The 26,035-nt window shown below is 48.3% G+C and overlaps 1 protein-coding gene across 5 annotated transcripts; it reads right to left on the reverse strand.

Moving 5' to 3' along the window:
- Positions 1-10,450: 10,450 nt before the first annotated feature.
- CHCHD5 (coiled-coil-helix-coiled-coil-helix domain containing 5) lies at positions 10,451-26,028 on the reverse strand. 5 transcript variants are annotated; one of them, XM_040414900.1, is made up of 5 exons: positions 25,925-26,020; positions 22,043-22,189; positions 20,348-20,488; positions 10,781-10,931; positions 10,451-10,701 (listed from the first exon to the last, which is right to left on the reverse strand). In XM_040414900.1, coding segments are annotated over exons 2-5 (306 nt in total). In that variant the 5' UTR covers positions 22,045-22,189; positions 25,925-26,020; the 3' UTR covers positions 10,451-10,689. The 5 variants fall into 5 exon arrangements, with proteins under 5 accessions (XP_040270834.1, XP_040270836.1, XP_040270833.1 ...); XM_040414902.1 differs by lacking the exon at positions 22,043-22,189 and having other exon boundaries at positions 25,925-26,028; XM_040414899.1 differs by lacking the exons at positions 22,043-22,189; positions 25,925-26,020 and adding an exon at positions 25,885-25,901.
- Positions 26,029-26,035: the final 7 nt, after the last annotated feature.

A 26,035-nucleotide genomic window follows, 5' to 3' on the forward strand; every position in this document is an offset into this window, starting at 1 on the left:
ATGTGCGTATTGCCCACAGGTGGTGTCCGTGATTTTCTAACTGCAATACGGACACTGTTGTGTGCAGGAGATCTTAGGGCTGTAGCACATGAGCGAGTCTATTGTGGGAATCACGCTCCACGTGTGAATATGATCCTCCAGTATGATCTTGTAGAAGTAAGGTTTCATGCACACAAACAAGTGCCGGCCATCAATTGCGGTCCCCAATGCACGGGCACCCTCCGTGCGGTTGACTCAGATGGATGGGTCCGTGATCCGGCCGCACCGCAAAAAAATAGAACATGTTCTATTCGCCCCGCCCCCCTCGCTCCATTCCCGGCCGCCTCATAAATCGAGGCCCCGGCTTTTGAGCCTGCTAGGCCGCGATCTTCCCGGCCCCTCCTCCTTGCTTCCCAGGCTTTTCTGACCCCGCCCGGCTATCTCCTCCACCCTTTCCTGGTCTAACGTGGGTTTTCTGTTGGAGGGGGTGGCTACCCCCCCCCCCCTCAATTGCTTAATTTCTCCTGCAGCCCTCCTGACCACCTCTATAGATGCTGCAGCACCTCTTTGGGGAACATGGCATCCGGGTCCAGATAAGACAGCCTCTGCTGGCTGCTTTATGAGGGTCTCCTCTCCCAGCCTCTCCTCGGATCGCCACGTGTTTTCACGTGCGTCAGCTGTCTACGAAGGCTTCAATGTGGTCAGCCTATCCCTGCTTGTGTACCTCTTCCCAGACCCCATTGTGTCCCCTGACCAATCCTTTTGTGTAGGTCCCCCCTGAATGGGCTCCCTCCCTGTCAAAGTCATGGGAACCTTGTCCGACTCTCCCAATCCCTGGCGGAGTCGCTGGACCGCTACCTCAAATTGCGGCCACCTCTGCCCTCCCAGGGTCCTCCCTGCAGATGGGGCACGCTCAGATACTGAGTCCGGCAAGGGGTAGCTCACAGTACAACCTCGGGTGGTCTTAACAGGGTTCCACCCCTCCTCGGCATCCTCGGGTCCTCCCCAGGATGAATCCTTTCCTGTCACCCCATCCGTTGCCTCTAGGGACACCTCTTTCCCGATTCCCTCGGAACAGAGAATCAGGCGGTCTTCCTCCATACAGAAGCCCTCTGGGAGGTCAAGACTTATGTGCACGGAGGAACCTCTCCTACCCAGGGTTGGTATCCCCTCTAGTGGATTTTCGGATGGCGCTCCCGACTGCACAGGTATTCAACCGCACAGGTAAGGCAGCCGTCTCCGTGTTTAGCATACTGAGTCACCTACGTGGTGTCTCTGGTACGTACGCCTTCTCCTTAACAGGGGGGTACCTGCACCACTGCCATAGGCTGTACCTGACAAGCCTTCCTGGTTCCCCTATACCAGGGGCTATGCTCTACACATTTGAGAGTGTTTCCACCGGGTCCCCATCCTGGTGCTGGTGTTCGCCACTCTACCTCATTACAGGGGGTCCCTGTTCTAGGCAAGCTGTTAGCTCAGGCAAATGCCTCCTGTAGGTTGGTGACTAAAAAGCTATTATATCTGTCTGTTTCCAGCCGCCTTGCTCCTTTCATAGGTAGAGTACCTACACCTACTCCAGATGCTGAAGCCATTACTCCTGGCTGGCTCTATGGTGTTCCATGCGGCACTATTTCTCCCTTCCGGACGAGATATACAGGCCGCCTTCAATTGCCGTAGCAATTGCACCTCTCTGTTCCCAGCCACTTTGCTCCCTTCATAGGTAGAGTACCTACACCATCTCCTGATGCTGTAGCCAATACCCCTGGCGGGCTCTATTGTGTTCCATGCGGCAACATTTCTCCCTACAGGCGAGATATAGAGGCTGTAGAATTGCCCCTGTCTGGTTCTAGTGGGCACCAAGTTGCCACCTTGATCCCTTCATAGGTAGAGTACCTACACCATCTCCGGATGCTGTAGCCGTTACTCCTGTCTGGCTTTATGGTGTACCATGTGGCATTTTCTCTCCCTAAGGCTACATTCACACGTCCGTAATTTGGGTCCGCAAATCCACATTTCCTGGATCCGCATCCGTTTTTTCGGGATCCATTTTTTCGGGATCCGCAAATTAGTTCCTGGAAAAAATAGAACATGTCCTATTCTTGTCCGCAATTGCGGACCAGAAAAGGCATTTTCTATTATAGTGTCTGTGATGTGCGGATCCGCAAATTGCGGATCACACATTGCAGGTGTCCGTGTTTTGCGGATCCGCAATTTGCGGATCCGCAAAACACTTACGGACGTGTGAATGGACCCTTACCGGACGAGATATTGAGGCCTCCTCCAATTGCCGTGGCCATTGCACCTACCTCATCATAGTGTGCACCAAACAGCCATCTTACTCTCTTCTTAGGTAGATTCCTGCACCGTCTCCGACCTGCAACCGTTACACCTGTCTGGCTCTATGGAGTACTATGCGGCCCTGTTTCCCTTTTTTTCAGGCGAAATAGAGGGCCTCCTTCAGTTGCCATTGCACCTACCTGATTGTAGTGTGCACCTGTCTTGTTCTTTGTGGTACCGCGCGGCCCTATTTTCCCCTTCCCGGGCGGAATATAGGTACCATTGCTAACGCGGTAGCTGTTGCACCTTTCTGGTTCTAGGGTGCACCATGCGGCCACATTGCTCCGATCTTAAATGTAGTACCTCTACCATCTCCAGATGCTGTACCCATTACACCTGTCTGGTTGTATCTCTGCACTATACAGCTGTATTTCTACTTTACAGGTTGAGTACCTGTACCCTCCAAATGCTGTCGCATTCCCAGATGCTGTGGCTATGTTTCCACTCTCCTTAGAAGGCAACATGCAGCCACTTTATCTATATTTTAGGCGTGTGTTTGTAGTACCCCAAGTGCTGGGCCCTATGGTGCAATCTGTGGCCCATACAGTTTCTGTATTACTGGGTGCTTTCTGCCCCCGGGTTCTAATCTGTGCTGCGGATGTTGGTTCCATCCTTTTGGTTCTTCCATACATCTGCCACTCCGTTACTGTCGTGCTCAATGGTCTCCTTGTACTTCTCAAGGCACTGTCCACAACAGGCCATCCTGGTTCAGCATGTGCATGGTTACCATATCTGGCAGGGGTGGGCCAGCCCAACCCCCACCTTGTTGATCTAGTGCTACTTCTGGTAGCTCCAGTATATGGCTGATCTGTTCTGATCCGGCGGGTGGTCCACATACAACCACGCTCCCTACACCATGGCCAGGTGGTTGTTGGCCTTTGTGCTAGGGTTGCTCTTGCCATCTCTATAAGGTACTACGGTATGCTGCGCTCTGCGTTACTCCATGCTATAGAGGAGTGCAATGAGCAGGACCGTGGTACGGTTAGGCGGACGCCAAAATAATGCAGTGGGTCCGGATATGGATATAGAAGTCTATTGTTTTTGCTCGTGACGCCAATTGCAGCGTGCGCAGGGTACAGTCTCAAGGCCCTTTAAGGTGTTGCAACTCACGTACCAGGTTAGGAATGCCAGAGTGGGGTAATGTCTCTGTGTAGTAGTAGGTATAGTGTCAACGGTGTCTCCTACCTTGGTACGGCTGGACTCCTGGATCCTGGCTCACTTGCAATAAATGAGTGTGTTGCTAGTAGGAGTAATTGAGGGTTTTAGTAGCAGTAAATGAGATCCAGACTTGTAATATAATTCAACTTGTCTTTACTGGAGGCAGCATTACTCCATATGAGATACAGCAATAGTCTTAGGTCCCAGCAGGTATTGGCAATGTATGGCAGGGATCAATATCTCTTCTGCTTCTATCATGTGCCTAGAGAATATGGCAGGGATCAATATCTCTTCTGCTTCTATCATGTGCCTAGAGAATATGGCAGGGATCTCTATCTTCTGCTCTGTCTATCTTTTGCTGTGTATGGGACTGACTAGCTGAGGAGGAATTTGGCTTCTCTTGGTCTCTGGATAGTTACTCACAGGGAATGGCTCTTCCTGGAGATGGCTGCTTGCTTTCTACCAGCTGAGGCTGAAGGGCTCAGACTGGGGATGAAGATCTTTGGTCTCAGCCGAGACACGATCCTGGGTTGGGATCCCTAGAACTGGGGGAGCTCCTACCAGCACAGCCTTCCCCTAGCCGGGGTGGCTGGCACACTAACTGTAACTTCCTTCCCTCCCCATGAGGCAGGACATGGGACAGCCCACTCTGCTCATAGAGGGGGAGCTAAACTGGAATGTACTATTCCAGTTTAGAAATGCTAAACTGAACTAAGGTCCTGCTAAACATTGCTGCCACCTGCTGGTGTACTTGAAAATTACAGCAAATACATGTAACAGGCTTAGAAAATGCACATTTGTGAGGGATGGGATGTAATGTTAAATTACACAGGATGACAATGCAGATACACTTAACAGGTTGTAGCGGGGTAAAAGAGTTTAGTAACATAACTCTGGGATGTTACAGGAGTACTTGCGCTGTTTCCTATTACAGAGCGGCCCATTCCTGGTGGAGTACAGTGATCTCCACTGGATCTTCTACCTTGTTGGGGCACGTAGCTTGGTGAGCACCGGCCGCTGCAGCAGTTTTCGGTCATCGCTGGATGTCCTCCGCCACACCGAATCCTTCTGGGGTCAATGGCATTTATCGTCGGTGGACGTCCTCCCTGACGGCTCAGGGACAGAACCACTGAGCGCCACACACCTGCCTGGTAGGTGAATTTTCAGCTGATTGCTCTGGCATCGGACAGGGTCCCGTAGTTTCTTCTGGGTCCAGGTGTTCTTGGTATTCCCTTATATTCTCTGCTTAGTTGTACTACATGACAGAGGAGCAGTCCCCTTGGACCTTGCCGTCATCTGCACCTGTCAGGTACTTTCTCCCCCCTGGGAGTTTTCAGTATGCCGGTCGCAGCTGGTTTCTACATTTCTGTGTAGTCTCACCCGGCTTTTTCATGGCGACTTCTGCATATGGATGTCTGTCGATTTAGTGGTACATCCCGAGCTGCTGTACTTGCCCTCTCTGGGACAATGTATACAGTTTGCTAGTCACTATTCTTAGAATGGCTAGTTGTCCATGGCCAATGTCCCTTCCCCTATGGTAGTTTTATTTCACCTTTCCTGGATATTCTGGCTTGTGTTGTCTTGTGGTGGTTCAGCTCCTGGTTCCTTGTGAGCCCATACCGGGTACTTTTTTGTGGGGGGGGGGGGGGGGGCGGGTTGATTGTTTCCTTTATGGGTTCCAATAGCCTTGTGGTCCTCTTGGGATTCGTGTCTCTTTTCCCATCCTCCCATGTCAAGTACCTGGTATTGAGTGGTTTGGTGCTACGGTTTGCAATTCCGCCGTATGGTCTACTTCGGGAGGGACCTCCTCCTGTTGTAGAACCTTTCCTCCTTAGGCTGTTTGGAATACTCTCCTTCTACTCCCATGTCTCTCAGTCCAGTGTGTCCCTGCTAAGATTTCCTGGACCTGTATCTGGTTCCTTCTTTCCCTGATACTTCATATGCCCAGTTTCCTCTGGTCTTACGCTTCACAGTGATATCTTGTTTTCAGAGGCTCGAGCCTCGTCTCCTGTTTTTAGGTTTCCTCCAGCAGCCTTGGGTTTTCACCTTTCAATAGGGCGCTTAACTTCATCACCTGCCTTGCGGTGAGCGGAGACTTGCTCCCTTCACATGTGAGCCTTGCTATGGCTTCCCTCACTCGTTTGGCTTCCAGTGCTTCCCTGTTTCCTTTCTCCCCTGGCCTGTCAGGGGTTGGCCACAGGTTTTTTTGCTCTTTGGGTCTGAGACAATTTAGAGCGTTAGGTAGTTCCAACACGCGGTGCTGTCCTAATTTTTTTCTCCAGCCCTTGGCTGAGCTCGGTGTTCCCTTTTGCCTTCTTCTTGCATTTGGGATTTTCCAGACATTTGTCCTGGGGTTCTGACAGTCTTCACTGCTTCTTCCTTGAGGTTTCTTCCTTGTTATGGAACCTCTTGCCCATTCCGTGTATTTTCCTGTTGGGTCACATGGTTCTCCTGCACCTGTATGCCCAACCGGTGGCATGGCTGTTCTTTTCCCACCCTCGGGGACTGCTTTGGGACGTCCCATGGTGCTGTGTCCCCCAATGCCATGCACGTGAAAATTTTATTTTTTTATACTCACCGTAAAATCCTTTTCTCGTAGTAGGCATTGGGGGACACAGATCCCACCCTATGTTTTTACTTCCGCTTCTCTGGGCTGGTCTCTTGATCTTTCCCGGTACGGGAGTTGTTGGTTCCTTGCCTTTCTTCTCTCTCCTACTGCTTTTGGTACAAACTGAATAGCCTCATGCCTGTGGAGAGGGTATAGCCCAACGGCGAGGAGCCAACACTTTTTGTGTCTAGTGCCTCCTAGTGGTAGTTGGACGTATACTCATGGTGCTGTGTCCCCCAATGCCTACTACGAGAAAAGCATTTTACGGCGAGTACAAAAAATCAAATTTTTTGGCGGTGCGGATTGAAGTGCTGGTGCCCGTATATCCCGGACCCGCTGTTTGCAGGCCGCAATACAGGCACGGCCGGGGAATGGCCGTGTGCATGAGGCCTAAGTTAAAGCAGAGGCATACAGTATTATAAATCATGATAATGCTGTGCACTTCTGCAAGTCCAGAACGGAGGATCACACTCACACATGGAGCATTACTCCCGCAATGAACTCACTCGTGTGAAACAGCCCCAAGAGTGTTGACTAAATTTTGGCCATCAAAAGATTAATGTGTATGGCTAGCTTTAAACTATGCTATACACAGCAGCAGCTCAACATCTGCACTGCCCCAATCCTCCAGATTAAGGGACCACTTTTAAACGTGTGGGCGTGTTTAACACATGTATGTGTGTAGTGTGTGTGAATGTACGGTATGCAGTAAGGATATACATATGTGCGTTTTCAGGTCTGTTATACACTTAAGGGTCTATTCACACGTCGCCGGAACTCTCATAGAAATTGCCTTTTCTTGTCAGCAATTTGCGGACAAGAATAGGACATGTTCAATTTTTTGGCGGAACAGAAGTGCGGATCTGCAAATGCGGATAGCACATTCCGGCCCCATTGAAAATGAATGGGTCTGCACCTGTTCTGCAAAATTGCGGAACGGATGCGGACGCATTTTGCAGACGTGTGAATGGACCCATATGGAGAAAAAAGTATTGACACATACACCTTAGGGCTCATGCACACAAACGTTTTTTGCGTTCCGTAAACGGACCGTATTTTGATTCCATATACGGTCCGTATACGGAACAATTCATTTCAATGGGCCGGCAAAAGATACGGACAGCACTCTGTGTGCTGTCCGCATCCGTTGCTCCGTTCCGTGACCCAGCAAAAATTATGAGACATGTCCTATTCTTGTCCGTTTTGCGGACAAGAATAGGCATCTCTATAATGGACCTCCTGATCCGTTCCGCAAATTGCGGAAGGCACACGGGCGGCATCCGTTTTTTTTGCGGACCGCAAAAGAAGGCACATTCGTGTGCATGAGCCGTTAATAATTTAATTCAGGTGTTTCATTCAGTCCCATTAACACAGGTGTATAAAATCCATCCCCTAGGCATGCAGTTTGCCTTTACAGATCTCCCTGAATTCGAGTAGTGGTCCTGTAATAAGATTCCATCTCTGCAACAAGTCAGTTCCTAAAATGTTGTCCCTCCTAGATACGATCAACTGTGAGTGGTATTATTGCAAAGCGGAAGTGTTTAGGAACCTGGAGACCACATAAAATACACAGCGGGGTCACCCAGTGCTGAGGACGTCACCAATACCTATCTATATTCCTATATATCCCAAGTGCAAACGTGAGGTAAACATCTGTCCTCAGGAGTCCTCCTGAGAAAGCCATAATACGCGAAACGCGCGTCGAGGAGCGCCACCACCTCTACACCCTCCCATTATAATTAGGCATAGATCGGTATTCAGGTGATAGGTGACCCCACAGCATATTAAGGATTGCAGTATGCATCACATGATTTTGCTGTAGGTCAGTTTCGTATAGGGTCATTTATATTACTACGAGTTGCCTATCTCTGCCGATTTTACCAATATTCTGAGGGAACATTTGAGATTGTGTGCGGTGGTTTTTCCCTACCATCATGGTATTGCTGTGATTATTACTTTTTAACTTTGTATTTAATAAAGTTGATTTTTATTCATTAAGGTGTTTTTGCACTCCATTCGGGGTTGTGTTCCATAACTGCAGAGTCTAAACATTGACATTAACATCAACACAAACTCGGTGCTGTGCCGGGAGCTTCATGACATGGAGGAGCAGCTGCATCACCAAGAACAATGCCAGGCGTCAGACGGAGTGGTGTAAAGCACGTCACCACCGGACTCAGGAGCAGTGGACACATCTTCTGTGGAATGATGAATCACACTTCTCTATCTGGAGGTCTAATAGATGAGTCTGGGTTTGGTGAATGCCAGGAGAACGTTACCTGCCTGACTTCATTGTGCCAACTGTAAAGAAGGTGGAGGAGGGATAATGCTATGGGGTTCAGGGGTCACCCTAGACCCCTTCGTTCCATTAAAGGACAATCCTAATACTTCAGCACACCAATACATTTTGGACAGTTTTATGCGACCAGTTTTCAGGAAGGCTCTTTTCTGTTCCAGCATGACTGTGCCCCAGGACACAGGATAGGGGATAAAAATTAGACCGCTAGGACCCCCCACTGATCACAAGAACCAGGATCCCCTACTCCTTGGAGCCCCCAAAATTCACAGACTGGCAGGTCAGGAATATTAATCTGTTGGCTGTTCTGGAAATAGCAGTACGCAGCTGTCTCCGCTTGACCTGCCGCTCATTTCTGGGGCGCTGCGAGGAACAAGGGGCCCTTTTGATCGGTGGGGGTCCAAGAGATAGGACCCCCACTGGTCTAATGTTATCTCCTACCCTGTAGATAGGGGACTACTTGTAACAACTGAAATACCCCTTTAATCATAGTTTGTGTCACAGTTAGAAAATATATTTTGCACCTTCAAAGTGGTCGGCTTGCTGTGTAAATCAGACGTGGAAACCCCTAAAAAAATCCACTGTCATTGCAAGTTGTGATGAAACAAAACAGGAGGAACATCAAGGGGGTGAATAATTTCACAAGGCACTGTATGCAGAACTATAGGGGGTTAAAGGGATGGCCCACAACATTAATCACTGGCCATGAGAACAGGGCTCCCGAGTGCTCCGTGTCAATGAATGATAGCAGTGGGAATGGTGGGGACACATTACTGCTCATTCATCAGCGGCGCCCTCTCCAGTCAGACCCCCAGGGTTCACACAATTATCACCCATCCTGTGGAAAATGTTGTCTCTGGGTTAATCCCGTTAATAGGTTGCAGATGCAAAAGAATCGTGGTGTCTGGGGGGGGGGGAACAACGACACAGGGGCATCACAAATATTTCAATACTGTGAGTTTAATCACTTGAAGCATCTTCTATGTCAGGAATGGGAAACCTCTGGCACGCCAGCTGAAACTACAACTCCCAGAATCCTCCTTTCACTTTTGTGCGAGTTAAAAGAACAGCCGAGGAAGTAAGTATGCTGGGAGTTGTAGCTGGAATGCCAAAGGTTGCTGATCCCTGCTCTTAGTCATGCAGCCATTTGGTCGGGTGACCGGCGCACTACCGGCCGGTTCACAGCGTCTGAGATACAAGTCTTCTTTTCTATGGGAGCCTGGGCGGCGCTCTCATAGATCTGCATATACAAGGAGACTTCCTGTCCACACAACAGACGCTGCATGAATCGGGGGTGCCGGTCATCTGTCCAAATGGGGAACAGAACGGGAGGCGGCATTACACAGAGCATGGTGACTGCACTCGCCATACTGAAGTATTCTAACTGGCGGAAGAAGAATACCTGCTGTCAGAGTTTCACTTTAATACCTCACTGAAAGAGTGAGATCATTAAATAGGGGTCATACTTCCTAGGGGTGTGCAGATCTGTCAGTTATGGGGTCACTGTAGAACATCAGTGTTGTCCCCAAAAATCCCATAAATAAGACACATAGGCCTCAACTGTGCCAAAGGAGACCTGGCATAGCAACCAATCAGAGCTCTGATCAGTGGGGGTCTGAGCGCCGAGCCCCCCACCGATCTCTAGATGGGGGAACAGAAGCGCTCGCTTAGCGCGTTCTCTCTCCTCACTGCAGACTGAGTCTGTCTCTCTTTCTGTCCTGCAGCGAGCGCGTGCTAAGCGAGTGCTAATCTTGCCTCGTTCTAGAGATTGTGAGGTTCTCAGCCCCCAGATCCCCACTGATCAAAACTTTTGATGTGTCTCTAAAAGTACATTGACACTTTAAAAGGAAATCTTCCCCCGTTATTGTTATGGAATATGAGGCCTGTATTATCTAAGAGAAAAGCTGCCCTTGTTGCCCCTACAACCAATCACAGCACAGCTTTCATATCTCCACCGCAGTTTAAGAAATAAAAGCTGAGCTATGATTGGTCGCTAAGGGGGTAAAAAGGCCAGATTATCCCTTAGCCATGATCCCTAAAATCAGGTTCGGAGGACTTGTTATAGAGGATCTTTCACCAGGTAAAGGTCCTCTAGTCAAGGCTCAGGGATAGGAACGTGATTTTCACGTTATAGAAAGGAGGAATAGAATATAAAATTCATACAAATACCACAAAGTACAAAACAAACACCTCTATCTATTCAATGTCAGAAGCTGCTGTACACGTTTAGGCTGACTAGGACACAGTGGAGCGGTTGGTGGCCTTAGGAGTCTTCTGAAGTATGTCTTCGCTGGGTCCACAGTGTTCTTGGTCAGTTCTGTGTCTGTAAAGACAGAAATATGGGGGTGACCATCATAAGTATCTTCCCAGTGACACGGTCACGCAACACGGTAACATATTACCTGCTCGGATACCTTGACGCTCTCGGCACAGTGAAGAAATTCAGTCACGTGTTTGGAGCAGTTTTCCACTGCGGCCTGGTTCTGTTTCAGACATTGCTCGAAAGCCGCAAAGGGTTCGGCGCACTGCGTACGAATCTTCCGTATTATAGGACTAAAGCAGAGGAAAGTGTGACATAGTTTGTAAGGCTGAAAAAAAAGGCATTAAACTGCAAAGGAAGGCAAAAAACCCCATGAGGTAGAAGCCGAAACGGACGCATCCAGATGTATTATATGGCACCGTTCCGTTTAATTCCGGATTTGAGATCCTCTGCCGGATGTCAAAACCAGAATTCAGATGTGAAAGCAGCCTTCGTGTCATCAGCAAAAATGGATACTTTACTGTGCAAGCCTTCTACAAGATCATTAATAAATATATTGAAGAGGATAGAGCCCAATACTGACCCCTGTGGTACCCCACTAGTGACAGTGACCCCTCCAGTACTGACCCCTGAGGTACCCCACTAGTGACAGTGACCCCTCCAGTACTGACCCCTGAGGTACCCCACTAGTGACAGTGACCCCTCCAATACTGACCCCTGTGGTACCCCACTAGTGACAGTGACCCCTCCAGTACTGACCCCTGTGGTACCCCACTAGTGACAGTGACCCCTCCAGTACTGACCCCTGTGGTACCCCACTAGTGACAGTGACCCCTCCAGTACTGACCCCTGTGGTACCCCACTAGTGACCCCTCAGGTACCCCTCTAGTGACAGTGACCCCTCCAATACTGACCCCTGTGGTACCCCACTAGTGACAGTGACCCCTCCAGTACTGACCCCTGTGGTACCCCACTAGTGACAGTGACCCCTCCAGTACTGACCCCTGAGGTACCCCACTAGTGACAGCGACCCCTCCAGTACTGACCCGAGGTACCCCACTAGTGACAGTGACCCCTCCAATACTGACCCCTGTGGTACCCCACTAGTGACAGTGACCCCTCCAATACTGACCCCTGAGGTACCCCTCTAGTGACAGTGACCCCTCCAGTACTGACCCCTGTGGTACCCCACTAGTGACAGTGACCCCTCAGGTACCCCTCTAGTGACAGTGACCCCTCCAATACTGACCCCTGTGGTACCCCACTAGTGACAGTGACACCTCCAATACTGACCCCTGTGGTACCCCTCTAGTGACAGTGACCCCTCCAATACTGACCCCTGTGGTACCCCACTAGTGACAGTGACCCCTCCAGTACTGACCCCTGTGGTACCCCACTAGTGACAGTGACCCCTCAGGTACCCCTCTAGTGACAGTGACCCCTCCAATACTGACCCCTGTGGTACCCCACTAGTGACAGTGACCCCTCCAGTACTGACCCCTGAGGTACCCCTCTAGTGACAGTGACCCCTCCAATACTGACCCCTGTGGTACCCCACTAGTGACAGTGACCCCTCCAATACTGACCCCTGTGGTACCCCACTAGTGACAGTGACCCCTCCAATACTGACCCCTGAGGTACCCCACTAGTGACAGTGACCCCTCCAATACTGACCCCTGTGGTACCCCACTAGTGACAGTGACCCCTCCAATACTGACCCCTGTGGTACCCCACTAGTGACAGTGACCCCTCCAATACTGACCCCTGAGGTACCCCACTAGTGACAGTGACCCCTCCAATACTGACCCCTGTGGTACCCCACTAGTGACAGTGACCCCTACAATACTGACCCCTGTGGTACCCCACTAGTGACAGTGACCCCTCCAATACTGACCCCTGAGGTACCCCACTAGTGACAGTGACCCCTCCAATACTGACCCCTGTGGTTCCTCACTAGTGACAGTGACCCCTCCAATACTGACCCCTGTGGTTCCTCACTAGTGACAGTGACCCCTCCAGTACTGACCCCTGTGGTTCCTCACTAGTGACAGTGACCCCTCCAATACTGACCCCTGTGGTACCCCACTAGTGACAGTGACCCCTCCAGTACGTACTGACCCCTGTGGTACCCCACTAGTGACAGTGACCCCTCCAATACTGACCCCTGTGGTACCCCTCTAGTGACAGTGACCCCTCCAGTACTGACCCCCTGAGGTACCCCTCTAGTGACAGTGACCCCTCCAATACTGACCCCTGAGGTACCCCACTAGTGACAGTGACCCCTCCAATACTGACCCCTGTGGTACCCCTCTAGTGACAGTGACCCCTCCAGTACTGACCCCCTGAGGTACCCCTCTAGTGACAGTGACCCCTCCAATACTGACCCCTGTGGTACCCCACTAGTGACAGTGACACCTCCAGTACGGACCCCTGTGGTTCCTCACTCATGCGAGTACAGTGCAATAGACCCATGAACAGATAGGAGCTGACTTTATCATAAATCACCATGACACCTTCACTTCGGGTGAGGGGAGCCGCGGTCAGTTTGGAAGATGCAGCTTTTATGGAGCCATGCATACATTTGTATTTCTATAGATCTGTTTGGCCGTTCCGCAAATTAGAGAGCATGTCCAAGTCTGGTCCGCACTGCAGACGAGGATAGTCCGTTCTATGGATGGGAGTGTGAAATATGTGGAATGTATGGGAAGGTCCTAGGTTGCAAGCCCTTTCTCCTGGTGTTTCAGTTGTATATTAGCCAGTTACGTTGTGATCTCCTTTGTTTTGTACATGAACCCTCAGAATTTGTAAAGCGCTGTAGAATATGGTGGCGCTATATAAAAAAATATTATTATTCAGGTATCGTAATTTTGCAAATCCGTGATTTTCCAACTGAAACACGGACACGGTTGTGTGCAGGAGACATTAAAGCATCACTTAAAGGGGTTATCCGACCCCTGAAATGCTGCACCATACGCCCGGGCCCCTCACACACAATATACTTACCTTGCTCCCTGTCACCCGCACGGCCACCGCTGCTTCTCCCTGTGCGCGGATGAAAACATCCGGTGTCTGGTGGGGGGGGGGGGGGGAGCAGCCAATGGCAGGCAGCTACGGGGACGATCTTCCCTAGCATCACCCGCAATGGCATCACCCCATTGGCTGTACTTTCACCGATTCTTACACTATGAACTAACTATACAGATATGTAGAGCGGCGCCCGGGGATCTCACTGCACTTACTATTATCCCCGGGCGCCGCTCCGTTCTCCTGCTATGCCCTCCGGTATCTCCGCTCACTAAGTTATAGTAGGCGGAGATTCCAGTCACTAAGTTATGGTAGGCGGAGTCTGCCCTTGTTCTGCTGTAGCGCTGGCCAATCGCAGCGCAGAGCTCACAGCCTGGGAGGTTATTTTCTCCCAGGCTGTCAGCTCTGCAATATGATTGGCCAGCGCTACAGAAGAACAAGGGCAGACTCCGCCTACCATACTTAGTGAACGGAGATACCGGAGGACATAGCAGGAGAACGGAGCCGCGCCCAGGGATAATAGTAAGTGCAGAGAGATCCCCGGGCGCCGCTCTACATGTCTGTATAGTTAGTTCATAGGGTAAGAATCGGTGAAAGGTCCTCTTTAACCACTTCAGCCCCCAGTGCTTAAACACCCTTAATGACCAGGCCAGTTTTTACACTTCTGACCTACACTACTTTCACCGTTTATTGCTCGGTCATGCAACTTACCACCCAAATGAATTTTACCTCCTTTTCTTCTCACTAATAGAGTTTTCATTTGGTGGTATTTCATTGCTGCTGACATTTTTACTTTTTTTGTTATTAATCGAAATTTAACGATTTTTTTGCAAAAAAATGACATTTTTCACTTTCAGTTGTAAAATTTTGCAAAAAAAAACGACATCCATATATAAATTTAGCTCTAAATTTATTGTTCTACATGTCTTTGATAAAAAAAAAATGTTTGGGTAAAAAAAAAATGCTTTGGGTAAAAGTTATAGCGTTTACAAACTATGGTACAAAAATGTGAATTTCCGCTTTTTGAAGCAGCTCTGACTTTCTGAGCACCTGTCATGTTTCCTGAGGTTCTACAATGCCCAGACAGTACAAACACCCCACAAATGACCCCATTTCGGAAAGTACACACCCTAAGGTATTCGCTGATGGGCATAGTGAGTTCATAGAACTTTTTATTTTTTGTCACAAGTTAGCGGAAAATGATGATTTTTTTTTTTGATTTTTTTTTTCTTACAAAGTCTCATATTCCACTAACTTGTGACAAAAAATAAAAACTTCCATGAACTCACTATGCCCATCACGAAATACCTTGGGGTCTCTTCTTTCCAAAATGGGGTCACTTGTGGGGTAGTTATACTGCCCTGGCATTCTAGGGGCCCAAATGTGTGGTAAGGAGTTTGAAATCAAATTCTGTAAAAAATGACGAGTGAAATCCGAAAGGTGCTCTTTGGAATATGGGCCCCTTTGCCCACCTAGGCTGCAAAAAAGTGTCACACATCTGGTATCTCCGTATTCAGTAGAAGTTGGGGAATGTGTTTTGGGGTGTCATTTTACATATACCCATGCTGGGTGAGATAAATATCTTGGTCAAATGCCAACTTTGTATAAAAAAATGGGAAAAGTTGTCTTTTGCCAAGATATTTCTCTCACCCAGCATGGGTATATGTAAAAAGACACCCCAAAACACATTCCCCAACTTCTCCCGAGTACGGAGATACCAGATGTGTGACACTTTTTTGCAGCCTAGGTGGGCAAAGGGGCCCATATTCCAAAGAGCACCTTTCGGATTTCACTCGTCATTTTTTACAGAATTTGATTTCAAACTCCTTACCACACATTTGGGCCCCTAGAATGCCAGGGCAGTATAACTACCCCACAAGTGACCCCATTTTGGAAAGAAGAGACCCCAAGGTATTCGCTGATGGGCATAGTGAGTTCATGGAAGTTTTTATTTTTTGTCACAAGTTAGTGGAATATGAGACTTTGTATGAAAAAAAAAAAAAAAAAAAAAAAAATCATCATTTTCCACTAACTTGTGACAAAAAATAAAAAATTCTAGGAACTCGCCATGCCCCTCACGGAATACCTTGGGGTGTCTTCTTTCCAAAATGGGGTCACTTGTGGGGTAGTTATACTGCCCTGGCATTTTCCAGGGGCCCTAATGTGTGGTAAGTAGGTAAATGACCAGTGAAATCCGAAAGGTGCTCTTTGGAATATGGGCCCCTTTGCCCACCTAGGCTGCAAAAAAGTGTCACACATCTGGTATCTCCGTACTCGGGAGAAGTTGGGGAATGTGTTTTGGGGTGTCTTTTTACATATACCCATGCTGGGTGAGAGAAATATCTTGGCAAAAGACAACTTTTCCCATTTTTTTATACAAAGTTGGCATTTGACCAAGATATTTATCTCACCCAGCATGGGTATATGTAAAATGACACCCCAAAACACATTCCCCACCTTCTCCTGAGTACGGAGATACCAGATGTGTGACACTTTTTTGCAGCCTAGGTGGGCAAAGGGGCCCATATTCCAAAGAGCACCTTTCGGATTTCACTCGTCATTTTTTACAGAATTTGATTTCAAACTCCTTACCACACATTTGGGCCCCTAGAATGCCAGGGCAGTATAACTACCCCACAAGTGACCCCATTTTGGAAAGAAGAGACCCCAAGGTATTCGCTGATGGGCATAGTGAGTTCATGGAAGTTTTTATTTTTTGTCACAAGTTAGTGGAATATGAGACTTTGTATGAAAAAAAAAAAAAAAAAAAAAAATCATCATTTTCCACTAACTTGTGACAAAAAATAAAAAATTCTAGGAACTCGCCATGCCCCTCACGGAATACCTTGGGGTGTCTTCTTTCCAAAATGGGGTCACTTGTGGGGTAGTTATACTGCCCTGGCATTTTCCAGGGGCCCTAATGTGTGGTAAGTAGGTAAATGACCAGTGAAATCCGAAAGGTGCTCTTTGGAATATGGGCCCCTTTGCCCACCTAGGCTGCAAAAAAGTGTCACACATCTGGTATCTCCGTACTCGGGAGAAGTTGGGGAATGTGTTTTGGGGTGTCTTTTTACATATACCCATGCTGGGTGAGAGAAATATCTTGGCAAAAGACAACTTTTCCCATTTTTTTATACAAAGTTGGCATTTGACCAAGATATTTATCTCACCCAGCATGGGTATATGTAAAATGACACCCCAAAACACATTCCCCAACTTCTCCTGAGTACGGCGATACCAGATGTGTGACACTTTTTTGCAGCCTAGATGCGCAAAGGGGCCCAAATTCCTTTTAGGAGGGCATTTTTAGACATTTGGATACCAGACTTCTTCTCACGCTTTGGGGCCCCTAGAATGCCAGGGCAGTATAAATACCCCACATGTGACCCCATTTTGGAAAGAAGACACCCCAAGGTATTCAATGAGGGGCATGGCGAGTTCATAGAAATTTTTTTTTTTTGGCACAAGTTAGCGGAAATTGATATTTTTTATTTTTTTCTCACAAAGTCTCCCGTTCCGCTAACTTGGGACAAAAATTTCAATCTTTCATGGACTCAATATGCCCCTCACGGAATACCTGGGGGTGTCTTCTTTCCGAAATGGGGTCACATGTGGGGTATTTATACTGCCCTGGCATTCTAGGGGCCCTAAAGCGTGAGAAGAAGTCTGGAATATAAATGTCTAAAAAATTTTACGCATTTGGATTCCGTGAGGGGTATGGTGAGTTCATGTGAGATTTAATTTTTTGTCACAAGTTAGTGGAATATGAGACTTTGTAAGAAAAAAAAATAATAATTCCGCTAACTTGGGCCAAAAAAATGTCTGAATGGAGCCTTACAGGGGGGTGATCAATGACAGGGGGGTGATCAATGACAGGGGGGTAATCAATGACAGGGGGGTGATCAATGACAGGGGGGTGATCAGGGAGTCTATATGGGGTGATAACCACAGTCATTGATCATGCCCCTGTAAGGCTTCATTCAGACGTCCGGATGCGTTTTGCGGATCCGATCCATCTATCAGTGGATCCGTAAAAATCATGCGGACGTCTGAATGGAGCTTTACAGGGGGGTAATCAATGACAGGGGGGTGATCAATGACAGGGGGGTGATCAGGGAGTCTATATGGGGTGATCACCACAGTCATTGATCATGCCCCTGTAAGGCTTCATTCAGACGTCCGGATGCGTTTTGCGGATCCAATCCATCTATCAGTGGATCCGTAAAAATCATGCGGACATCTGAATGGAGCTTTACAGGGGGGTGATCAGGGAGTCTATATGGGGTGATCACCACAGTCATTGATCATGCCCCTGTAAGGCTTCATTCAGACGTCCGGATGCGTTTTGCGGATCCGATCCATCTATCAGTGGATCCGTAAAAATCATGCGGACGTCTGAATGGAGCTTTACAGGGGGGTAATCAATGACAGGGGGGTAATCAATGACAGGGGGGTGATCAGGGAGTCTATATGGGGTGATCACCACAGTCATTGATCACGCCCCTGTAAGGCTTCATTCAGACGTCCGGATGCGTTTTGCGGATCCGATCCATCTATCAGTGGATCCGTAAAAATCATGCGGACGTCTGAATGGAGCTTTACAGGGGGGTAATCAATGACAGGGGGGTGATCAATGACAGGGGGGTGATCAGGGAGTCTATATGGGGTGATAACCACAGTCATTGATCACGCCCCTGTAAGGCTGCATTCAGACGTCCGTATGATTTTTACGGATCCGATCCATCTATCAGTGGATCCGTAAAAATCATGCGGACATCTGAATGGAGCTTTACAGGGGGTTGATCAATGACAGGGGGGTAATCAATGACAGGGGGGTGATCAGGGAGTCTATATGGGGTGATCAGGGGTGATTAGGGGTGATCAGGGGCTAATAAGGGGTTAATAAGTGACGGGGGGGGGGTGTAGTGTAGTGTAGTGGTGCTTGGTGGGACTTTACTGAGCTACCTGTGTCCTCTGGTGGTCGATCCAAACAAATGGGACCACCAGAGGACCAGGTAGCAGGTATATTAGACGCTGTTATCAAAACAGCGTCTAATATACCTGTTAGGGGTTAAAAAAAACACATCTCCAGCCTGCCAGCGAACGATCGCCGCTGGCAGGCTGGAGATCAACTCTCTTACCTTCCGTTCCTGTGAGCGCGCGCGCCTGTGTGCGCGCGTTCACAGGAAATCTCGCGTCTCGCGAGATGACGCGTATATGCGTCCACTCGGAATGAATCAACCACCTCCAGGACGCGTCTGTGCGTACAGCGGTCCGGAGGTGGTTAAAGAGCTTCTGTCACCCCACTAAAGTCATTATTTTTTTTTTGGGCTAGTTAAATTCCTTATCCTGCGATATATGAAAATATAATGGTCTTACTTACTTTCCTTCAGCAGTTTCTTATAAAAACAAACTTTTATAATATGTAAATCAGGGCTCTACCAGCAAGTAGGGCGTCTACTTGCTGGTAGCCGCCGCAAAAAAACCGCCCCCTCGTCGTGTTGATTGACAGGGCCAGCCGCGATCTCCTCCTCCGGCCAGCCCTGTCAGCATTTCAAAAATCGCGCGCCTGTGTTGATTCGGCGCAGGCGCTCTGAGATAAGAAGGCTCGTCTCCTCAGCACTCCCTCAGTGCGCCTGCGCCGATGACGTCTTCTCTTTCGGTGATGTCATCGGCGCAGGCGCACTGAGGGAGTTCTGAGAAGACGAGCCTCCTCATCTCAGAGCGCCTGCACCGAATCAACACAGGCGCGCGATTTTTGAAATGCTGACAGGGCTGGCCGGAGGAGGAGAGCGCTCCCTGGCCCTGTCAATCAACACGACGAGGGGGCGGATTTCTGCAGCAGCTACCAGCAAGTAGGGCGGATTTACATATTATAAAAGTTCATTTTTATAAGAAACTGCTGAAGGAAAGTAAGTAACACAATTATATTTTCATATATCGCAGGATAAGGAATTTAACTAGCCCAAAAAAAAAATATGACTTTAGTGGGGTGACAAAAGCCCTTTAAGTATAATGTGTGTGAGGGGCCCGGGTGTATGATGCAGCATTTCAGGGGTCGGATAACCCCTTTAACATTCAAAAAACTTTTGATGTGTCATAGCAAAATGGCCAAGGTTTGGATCGGTGGAGGTGTGAGTGCCGAGACCCTGACCGATCAGCAGAACGTCTATGGACCCGTCTCGATACCCCTGCAGCGAGAAGAGAGTGCTTTATGTGAGCGCTTCTCACTCCTGGCTCTAATGATGGGTGAGGGTCTCAGCGATCAGACCCCGAATGATCAAATCTCTGATATGTCACTATCAAAGTTTTTTGAAAGTTCAGTGATCTTTTATTGAAAATGGCAAGATGGCATAAAATATTAGGGGCTAAGTCTAGACATGGCAGACACATTTGCCTTTCTAACGTCACCTCATGGCTGACGTTCCCTTATGCAAAAACCTCTTTTGGCCCACCGTATGGCCCCTCTGTTCTAGACCATTTTCAAAACTGTTAAACGAGATGTAGAAAGAGGCTAAAAGGCATCAAACACTTGGCACGTGGCATGCACCCAGCTTTATGGGTGACCAACAGCACCTAAGCACTGGAGAAGTTGCCTATGGCGACAGAGAATGACCCGGTAAATTGGGGCACGTGGACTGCTGATGACTGGATCCAGTAACACGGCATGACGAGTGCTACTCACTGAGATGAAGTACACTGGGCCACCTTCACTTTCTGCTCATGACAGTCTTGTTGCCAGCTCCCCGGTTTGCTGCTGACGCACGTGCCATACTCTTCCAGCTCAGTGCGGCAATACTTAGCTGTGACCTCCAGAGCGGCCTGCCTGGGAAGGAGGAAAACCAGAGATCAAAGGTCACAAAGTCAAGGAAGACGATATCTGAAGTTGGGTCAATATTTCCCCATCAACAGAACTGCTGTTCTTTTATGGGACATCTAGAAGTAGAGGCCCAGCTCACTGGAGCTATGAGTGACTGCTATAAGGTCTGGCGGTCCCTCCACAACAGCGTGTCCACCTCAGGTGCCCCCATAACAGTGTTCCCGCCTCAGGTGCCTCCATAACAGTGTTCCCACGTCAGGTGCCTCCATAACAGTGTTCCTGCCTCAGGTGCCTCCATAACAGTGTTCCCGCCTCAGGTGCCTCCATAACAGTGTTCCCGCGTCAGGTGCCTCCATAACAGTGTTCCTGCCTCAGGTGCCTCCATAACAGTGTTCCTGCCTCAGGTGCCTCCATAACAGTGTTCCCGCCTCAGGTGCCTCCATAACAGTGTTCCTGCCTCAGGTGCCTCCATAACAGTGTTCCCGCCTCAGGTGCCTCCATAACAGTGTTCCCGCCTCAGGTGCCTCCATAACAGTGTTCCCGCCTCAGGTGCCTCCATAACAGTGTTCCCGCCTCAGGTGCCTCCATAACAGTGTTCCCACCTCAGGTGCCTCCATAACAGTGTTCCCCTGTAGGTATCTCCATAATAGAGTTCCAGCAACAGGTGTTTTCATAAAAGCGTACCTGCTACAGGTTCCTCCATAACAGTGTGCCCTCAGTAGGTATCTACAAAACAGCGTGCCAGCCACAGGTGCCTCCATAACCACGTGCCTTCTGTAGGAGTCTCCATAACCACATCCCCCCTATAATTTCCTAGGTGCTATCATGAGAACAGTATGCCAGGCGCCTCTCAGGCTAGTATGGCTGTCCCATAACAGTCTCCCAGCCACAGACCGCATCCTAAGGGCTCGTTCACACTGGCGTTTTGGTTTCCGTTTCTGAGGTCCGTTCAGGGCTCTCACACGCGGTCCACAACGGATCAGTTTTGCCCTAATGCATTCTGAATGGATAAGGATCCGCTCAGAATGCATCAGTTTGCCTCCGATCAGTCACCATTCCGCTCTGGATGCAGACACCAAAACGCTGCTTGCAGTATTTTTCTGTCCGCCTGACGAAGCGGAGTCAAGCGGATCCGTCCTGGCGGACAATGTAAGTCAATGGGGACGGATCCGTTTTCTCTGACACAATCTGGCACAATAGAAAACGGATCCGTCCTTCATTGACTTTCAATGGTGTTCATGACGGATCTGTCACGGCTATAGAAGACATAATACAACCGGATCCGTTCATGACGGACGCGTGCGGTTGTATTATTGTAACGGAAGCGTTTTTGCAGATCCATGACGGATCCGCCCAAAACTCCAGTGTGAAAGTAGCCTAACATGAAGCTCCTGGGCTTTAATCAGACCCCTCCCCCATCTCTACACTGGAGTCTTCCTATGTTGCAGAGAAGCTTTTGGGCACAACCTGCCGCGGGTCCTGGCTGCGACTGTTACCACCGCGCCCTGGAGCTGGCAGTGCCCGGTCTGTAATAGAAAGCCTCAGGAGGACAGCACTTACATCTTCAGCCTGACACCGGGTCACCCTTCAAGTGCACATGGTCTTACTCCACTTCCAGGCTGGGGGAGGGGAAGCCTGCGATTGGCTGATCTGGAGCAGAGGGCCGTCTGATTGGTTGGACTGTTGTGTCTGTTAACCATTACACTGCTGTAACACAGAGAGAAGGAAATAGAGGAGTCCTCAGTCACCGTCTGCACAGAGACCTGCCCCAGAAAGCTACGTGTACATGCTGGGACTTGTAGTACTACAGAGCAAGCTACATGTACATGCTGGGACTTGTAGTACTACACAGAAAGCTACGTGTACATGCTGGGACTTGTAGTACTACAGAGCAATCTACGTGTACACGCTGGGACTTGTAGTACTACACAGAAAGCTACGTGTACATGCTGGGACTTGTAGTACTGCAGAGAAAGCTACGTGTACACGCTGGGACTTGTAGTACTACAGAGCAAGCTACGTGTACACGCTGGGACTTGTAGTACTACAGAGCAAGCTACGTGTACACGCTGGGACTTGTAGTACTACAGAGCAAGCTACGTGTACATGCTGGGACTTGTAGTACTACAGAGCAAGCTACATGTACATGCTGGGACTTGTAGTACTACACAGAAAGCTACGTGTACACGCTGGGACTTGTAGTACTACAGAGCAATCTACGTGTACACGCTGGGACTTGTAGTACTACACAGAAAGCTACGTGTACATGCTGGGACTTGTAGTACTACACAGAAAGCTACGTGTACACGCTGGGACTTGTAGTACTACAGAGCAAGCTACGTGTACACGCTGGGACTTGTAGTACTACACAGAAAGCTACGTGTACACGCTGGGACTTGTAGTACTACAGAGCAAGCTACGTGTACACGCTGGGACTTGTAGTACTACACAGAAAGCTACGTGTACACGCTGGGACTTGTAGTACTACAGAGCAAGCTACGTGTACACGCTGGGACTTGTAGTACTACACAGAAAGCTACGTGTACACGCTGGGACTTGTAGTACTACACAGAAAGCTACGTGTACATGCTGGGACTGGTAGTACTACAGAGCAAGCTACATGTACATGCTGGGACTTGTAGTACTACACAGAAAGCTACGTGTACATGCTGGGACTTGTAGTACTACAGAGAAAGCTACGTGTACATGCTGGGACTTGTAGTACTACACAGAAAGCTACGTGTACACGCTGGGACTTGTAGTACTACACAGAAAGCTACGTGTACACGCTGGGAATTGTAGTACTACAGAGCAAGCTACGTGTACACGCTGGGACTTGTAGTACTACAGAGCAAGCTACGTGTACACGCTGGGACTTGTAGTACTACAGAGCAAGCTACGTGTACACGCTGGGACTTGTAGTACTACACAGAAAGCTACGTGTACACGCTGGGACTTGTAGTACTACACAGAAAGCTACGTGTACACGCTGGGACTTGTAGTACTACAGAGCAAGCTACGTGTACACGCTGGGACTTGTAGTACTACACAGAAAGCTACGTGTACACGCTGGGACTTGTAGTACTACACAGAAAGCTACGTGTACATGCTGGGACTTGTAGTACTACAGAGCAAGCTACATGTACATGCTGGGACTTGTAGTACTACACAGAAAGCTACGTGTACATCCTGGGACTTGTAGTACTACAGAGCAAGCTACGTGTACATGCTGGGACTTGTAGTACTACAGAGCAAGCTACGTGTACACGCTGGGACTTGTAGTACTACAGAGCAAGCTACGTGTACACGCTGGGACTTGTAGTACTACAGAGCAAGCTACGTGTACACGCTGGGACTTGTAGTACTACAGAGCAAGCTACGTGTACACGCTGGGACTTGTAGTACTACAGAGCAAGCTACGTGTACACGCTGGGACTTGTAGTACTACACAGAAAGCTACGTGTACATCCTGGGACTTGTAGTACTACAGAGCAAGCTACGTGTACACGCTGGGACTTGTAGTACTACAGAGCAAGCTACGTGTACACGCTGGGACTTGTAGTACTACAGAGCAAGCTACGTGTACACGCTGGGACTTGTAGTACTACAGAGCAAGCTACGTGTACATGCTGGGACTTGTAGTACTACAGAGAAAGCTACGTGTAAATGCTGGGACTTGTAGTACTACACAGAAAGCTACGTGTACACGCTGGGACTTGTAGTACTACACAGAAAGCTACGTGTACATGCTGGGACTTGTAGTACTACAGAGAAAGCTACGTGTAAATGCTGGGACTTGTAGTACTACACAGAAAGCTACGTGTACACGCTGGGACTTGTAGTACTACACAGAAAGCTACGTGTACATGCTGGGACTGGTAGTACTACAGAGCAAGCTACATGTACATGCTGGGACTTGTAGTACTACACAGAAAGCTACGTGTACATGCTGGGACTTGTAGTACTACAGAGAAAGCTACGTGTACATGCTGGGACTTGTAGTACTACAGAGAAAGCTACGTGTACATGCTGGGACTTGTAGTACTACACAGAAAGCTACGTGTACACGCTGGGACTTGTAGTACTACAGAGCAAGCTACGTGTACACGCTGGGACTTGTAGTACTACAGAGCAAGCTACGTGTACATGCTGGGACTTGTAGTACTACAGAGCAAGCTACGTGTACACACTTATATATTTACATGATGAGACTTGTAGTACCACACAGCAGTATATATTTACACGATGAGCCTTGTAGTACCACACAGCAGTATATATTTACACGATGAGACTTGTAGTACCACACAGCAGTATATATTTACACGATGAGACTTGTAGTACCACACAGCAGTATATATTTACACGATGAGACTTGTAGTACCACACAGCAGTATATGTTTACACGATGAGACTTGTAGTACCACACAGCAGTATATATTTACATGATGAGACTTGTAGTACCACACAGCAGTATATATTTACATGATGAGCCTTGTAGTACCACACAGCAGTATATATTTACATGATGAGCCTTGTAGTACCACACAGCAGTATATATTTACACGATGGGACTTGTAGTACCACACAGCAGTATATGTTTACATGATGAGACTTGTAGTACCACACAGCAGTATATATTTACACGATGAGACTTGTAGTACCACACAGCAGTATATGTTTACATGATGAGACTTGTAGTACCACACAGCAGTATATGTTTACATGATGAGACTTGTAGTACCACACAGCAGTATATGTTTACATGATGAGACTTGTAGTACCACACAGCAGTATATATTTACACAATGAGACTTGTAGTACCACACAGCAGTATATATTTACACGATGAGACTTGTAGTACCACACAGCAGTATATATTTACACGATGAGACTTGTAGTACCACACAGCAGTATATATTTACACGATGAGACTTGTAGTACCACACAGCAGTATATATTTACATGATGAGACTTGTAGTACCACACAGCAGTATATGTTTACATGATGAGACTTGTAGTACCACACAGCAGTATATATTTACACGATGAGCCTTGTAGTACCACACAGCAGTATATATTTACATGATGAGACTTGTAGTACCACACAGCAGTATATGTTTACATGATGAGACTTGTAGTACCACACAGCAGTATATATTTACATGATGAGACTTGTAGTACCACACAGCAGTATATATTTACATGATGGGACTTGTAGTACCACACAGCAGTATATATTTACACGGTGAGACTTGTAGTACCACACAGCAGTATATATTTACATGATGAGCCTTGTAGTACCACACAGCAGTATATATTTACATGATGGGACTTGTAGTACCACACAGCAGTATATATTTACATGATGGGACTTGTAGTACCACACAGCAGTATATATTTACATGATGGGACTTGTAGTACCACACAGCAGTATATATTTACATGATGGGACTTGTAGTACCACACAACCCCCTATGACAAGGCAAACAAGCGATTTACACCACATTTCCAGACCCTGCCTGCGCAGTGACGTCACGTACACACCGGAAGTTG

The sequence above is a fragment of the Bufo bufo genome, chromosome 1 (assembly GCF_905171765.1).
Source record: "Bufo bufo chromosome 1, aBufBuf1.1, whole genome shotgun sequence".
NCBI lineage: Eukaryota > Metazoa > Chordata > Amphibia > Anura > Bufonidae > Bufo > Bufo bufo.

Coding starts and splice junctions, on each gene's coding strand:
- CHCHD5 (XM_040414902.1), bottom strand. Junction 10,932..20,347: donor GCCCAGTGTACTTCATCTCA/GTGAGTAGCACT, acceptor CCTCTGCTTTAG/TCCTATAATACGGAAGATTC.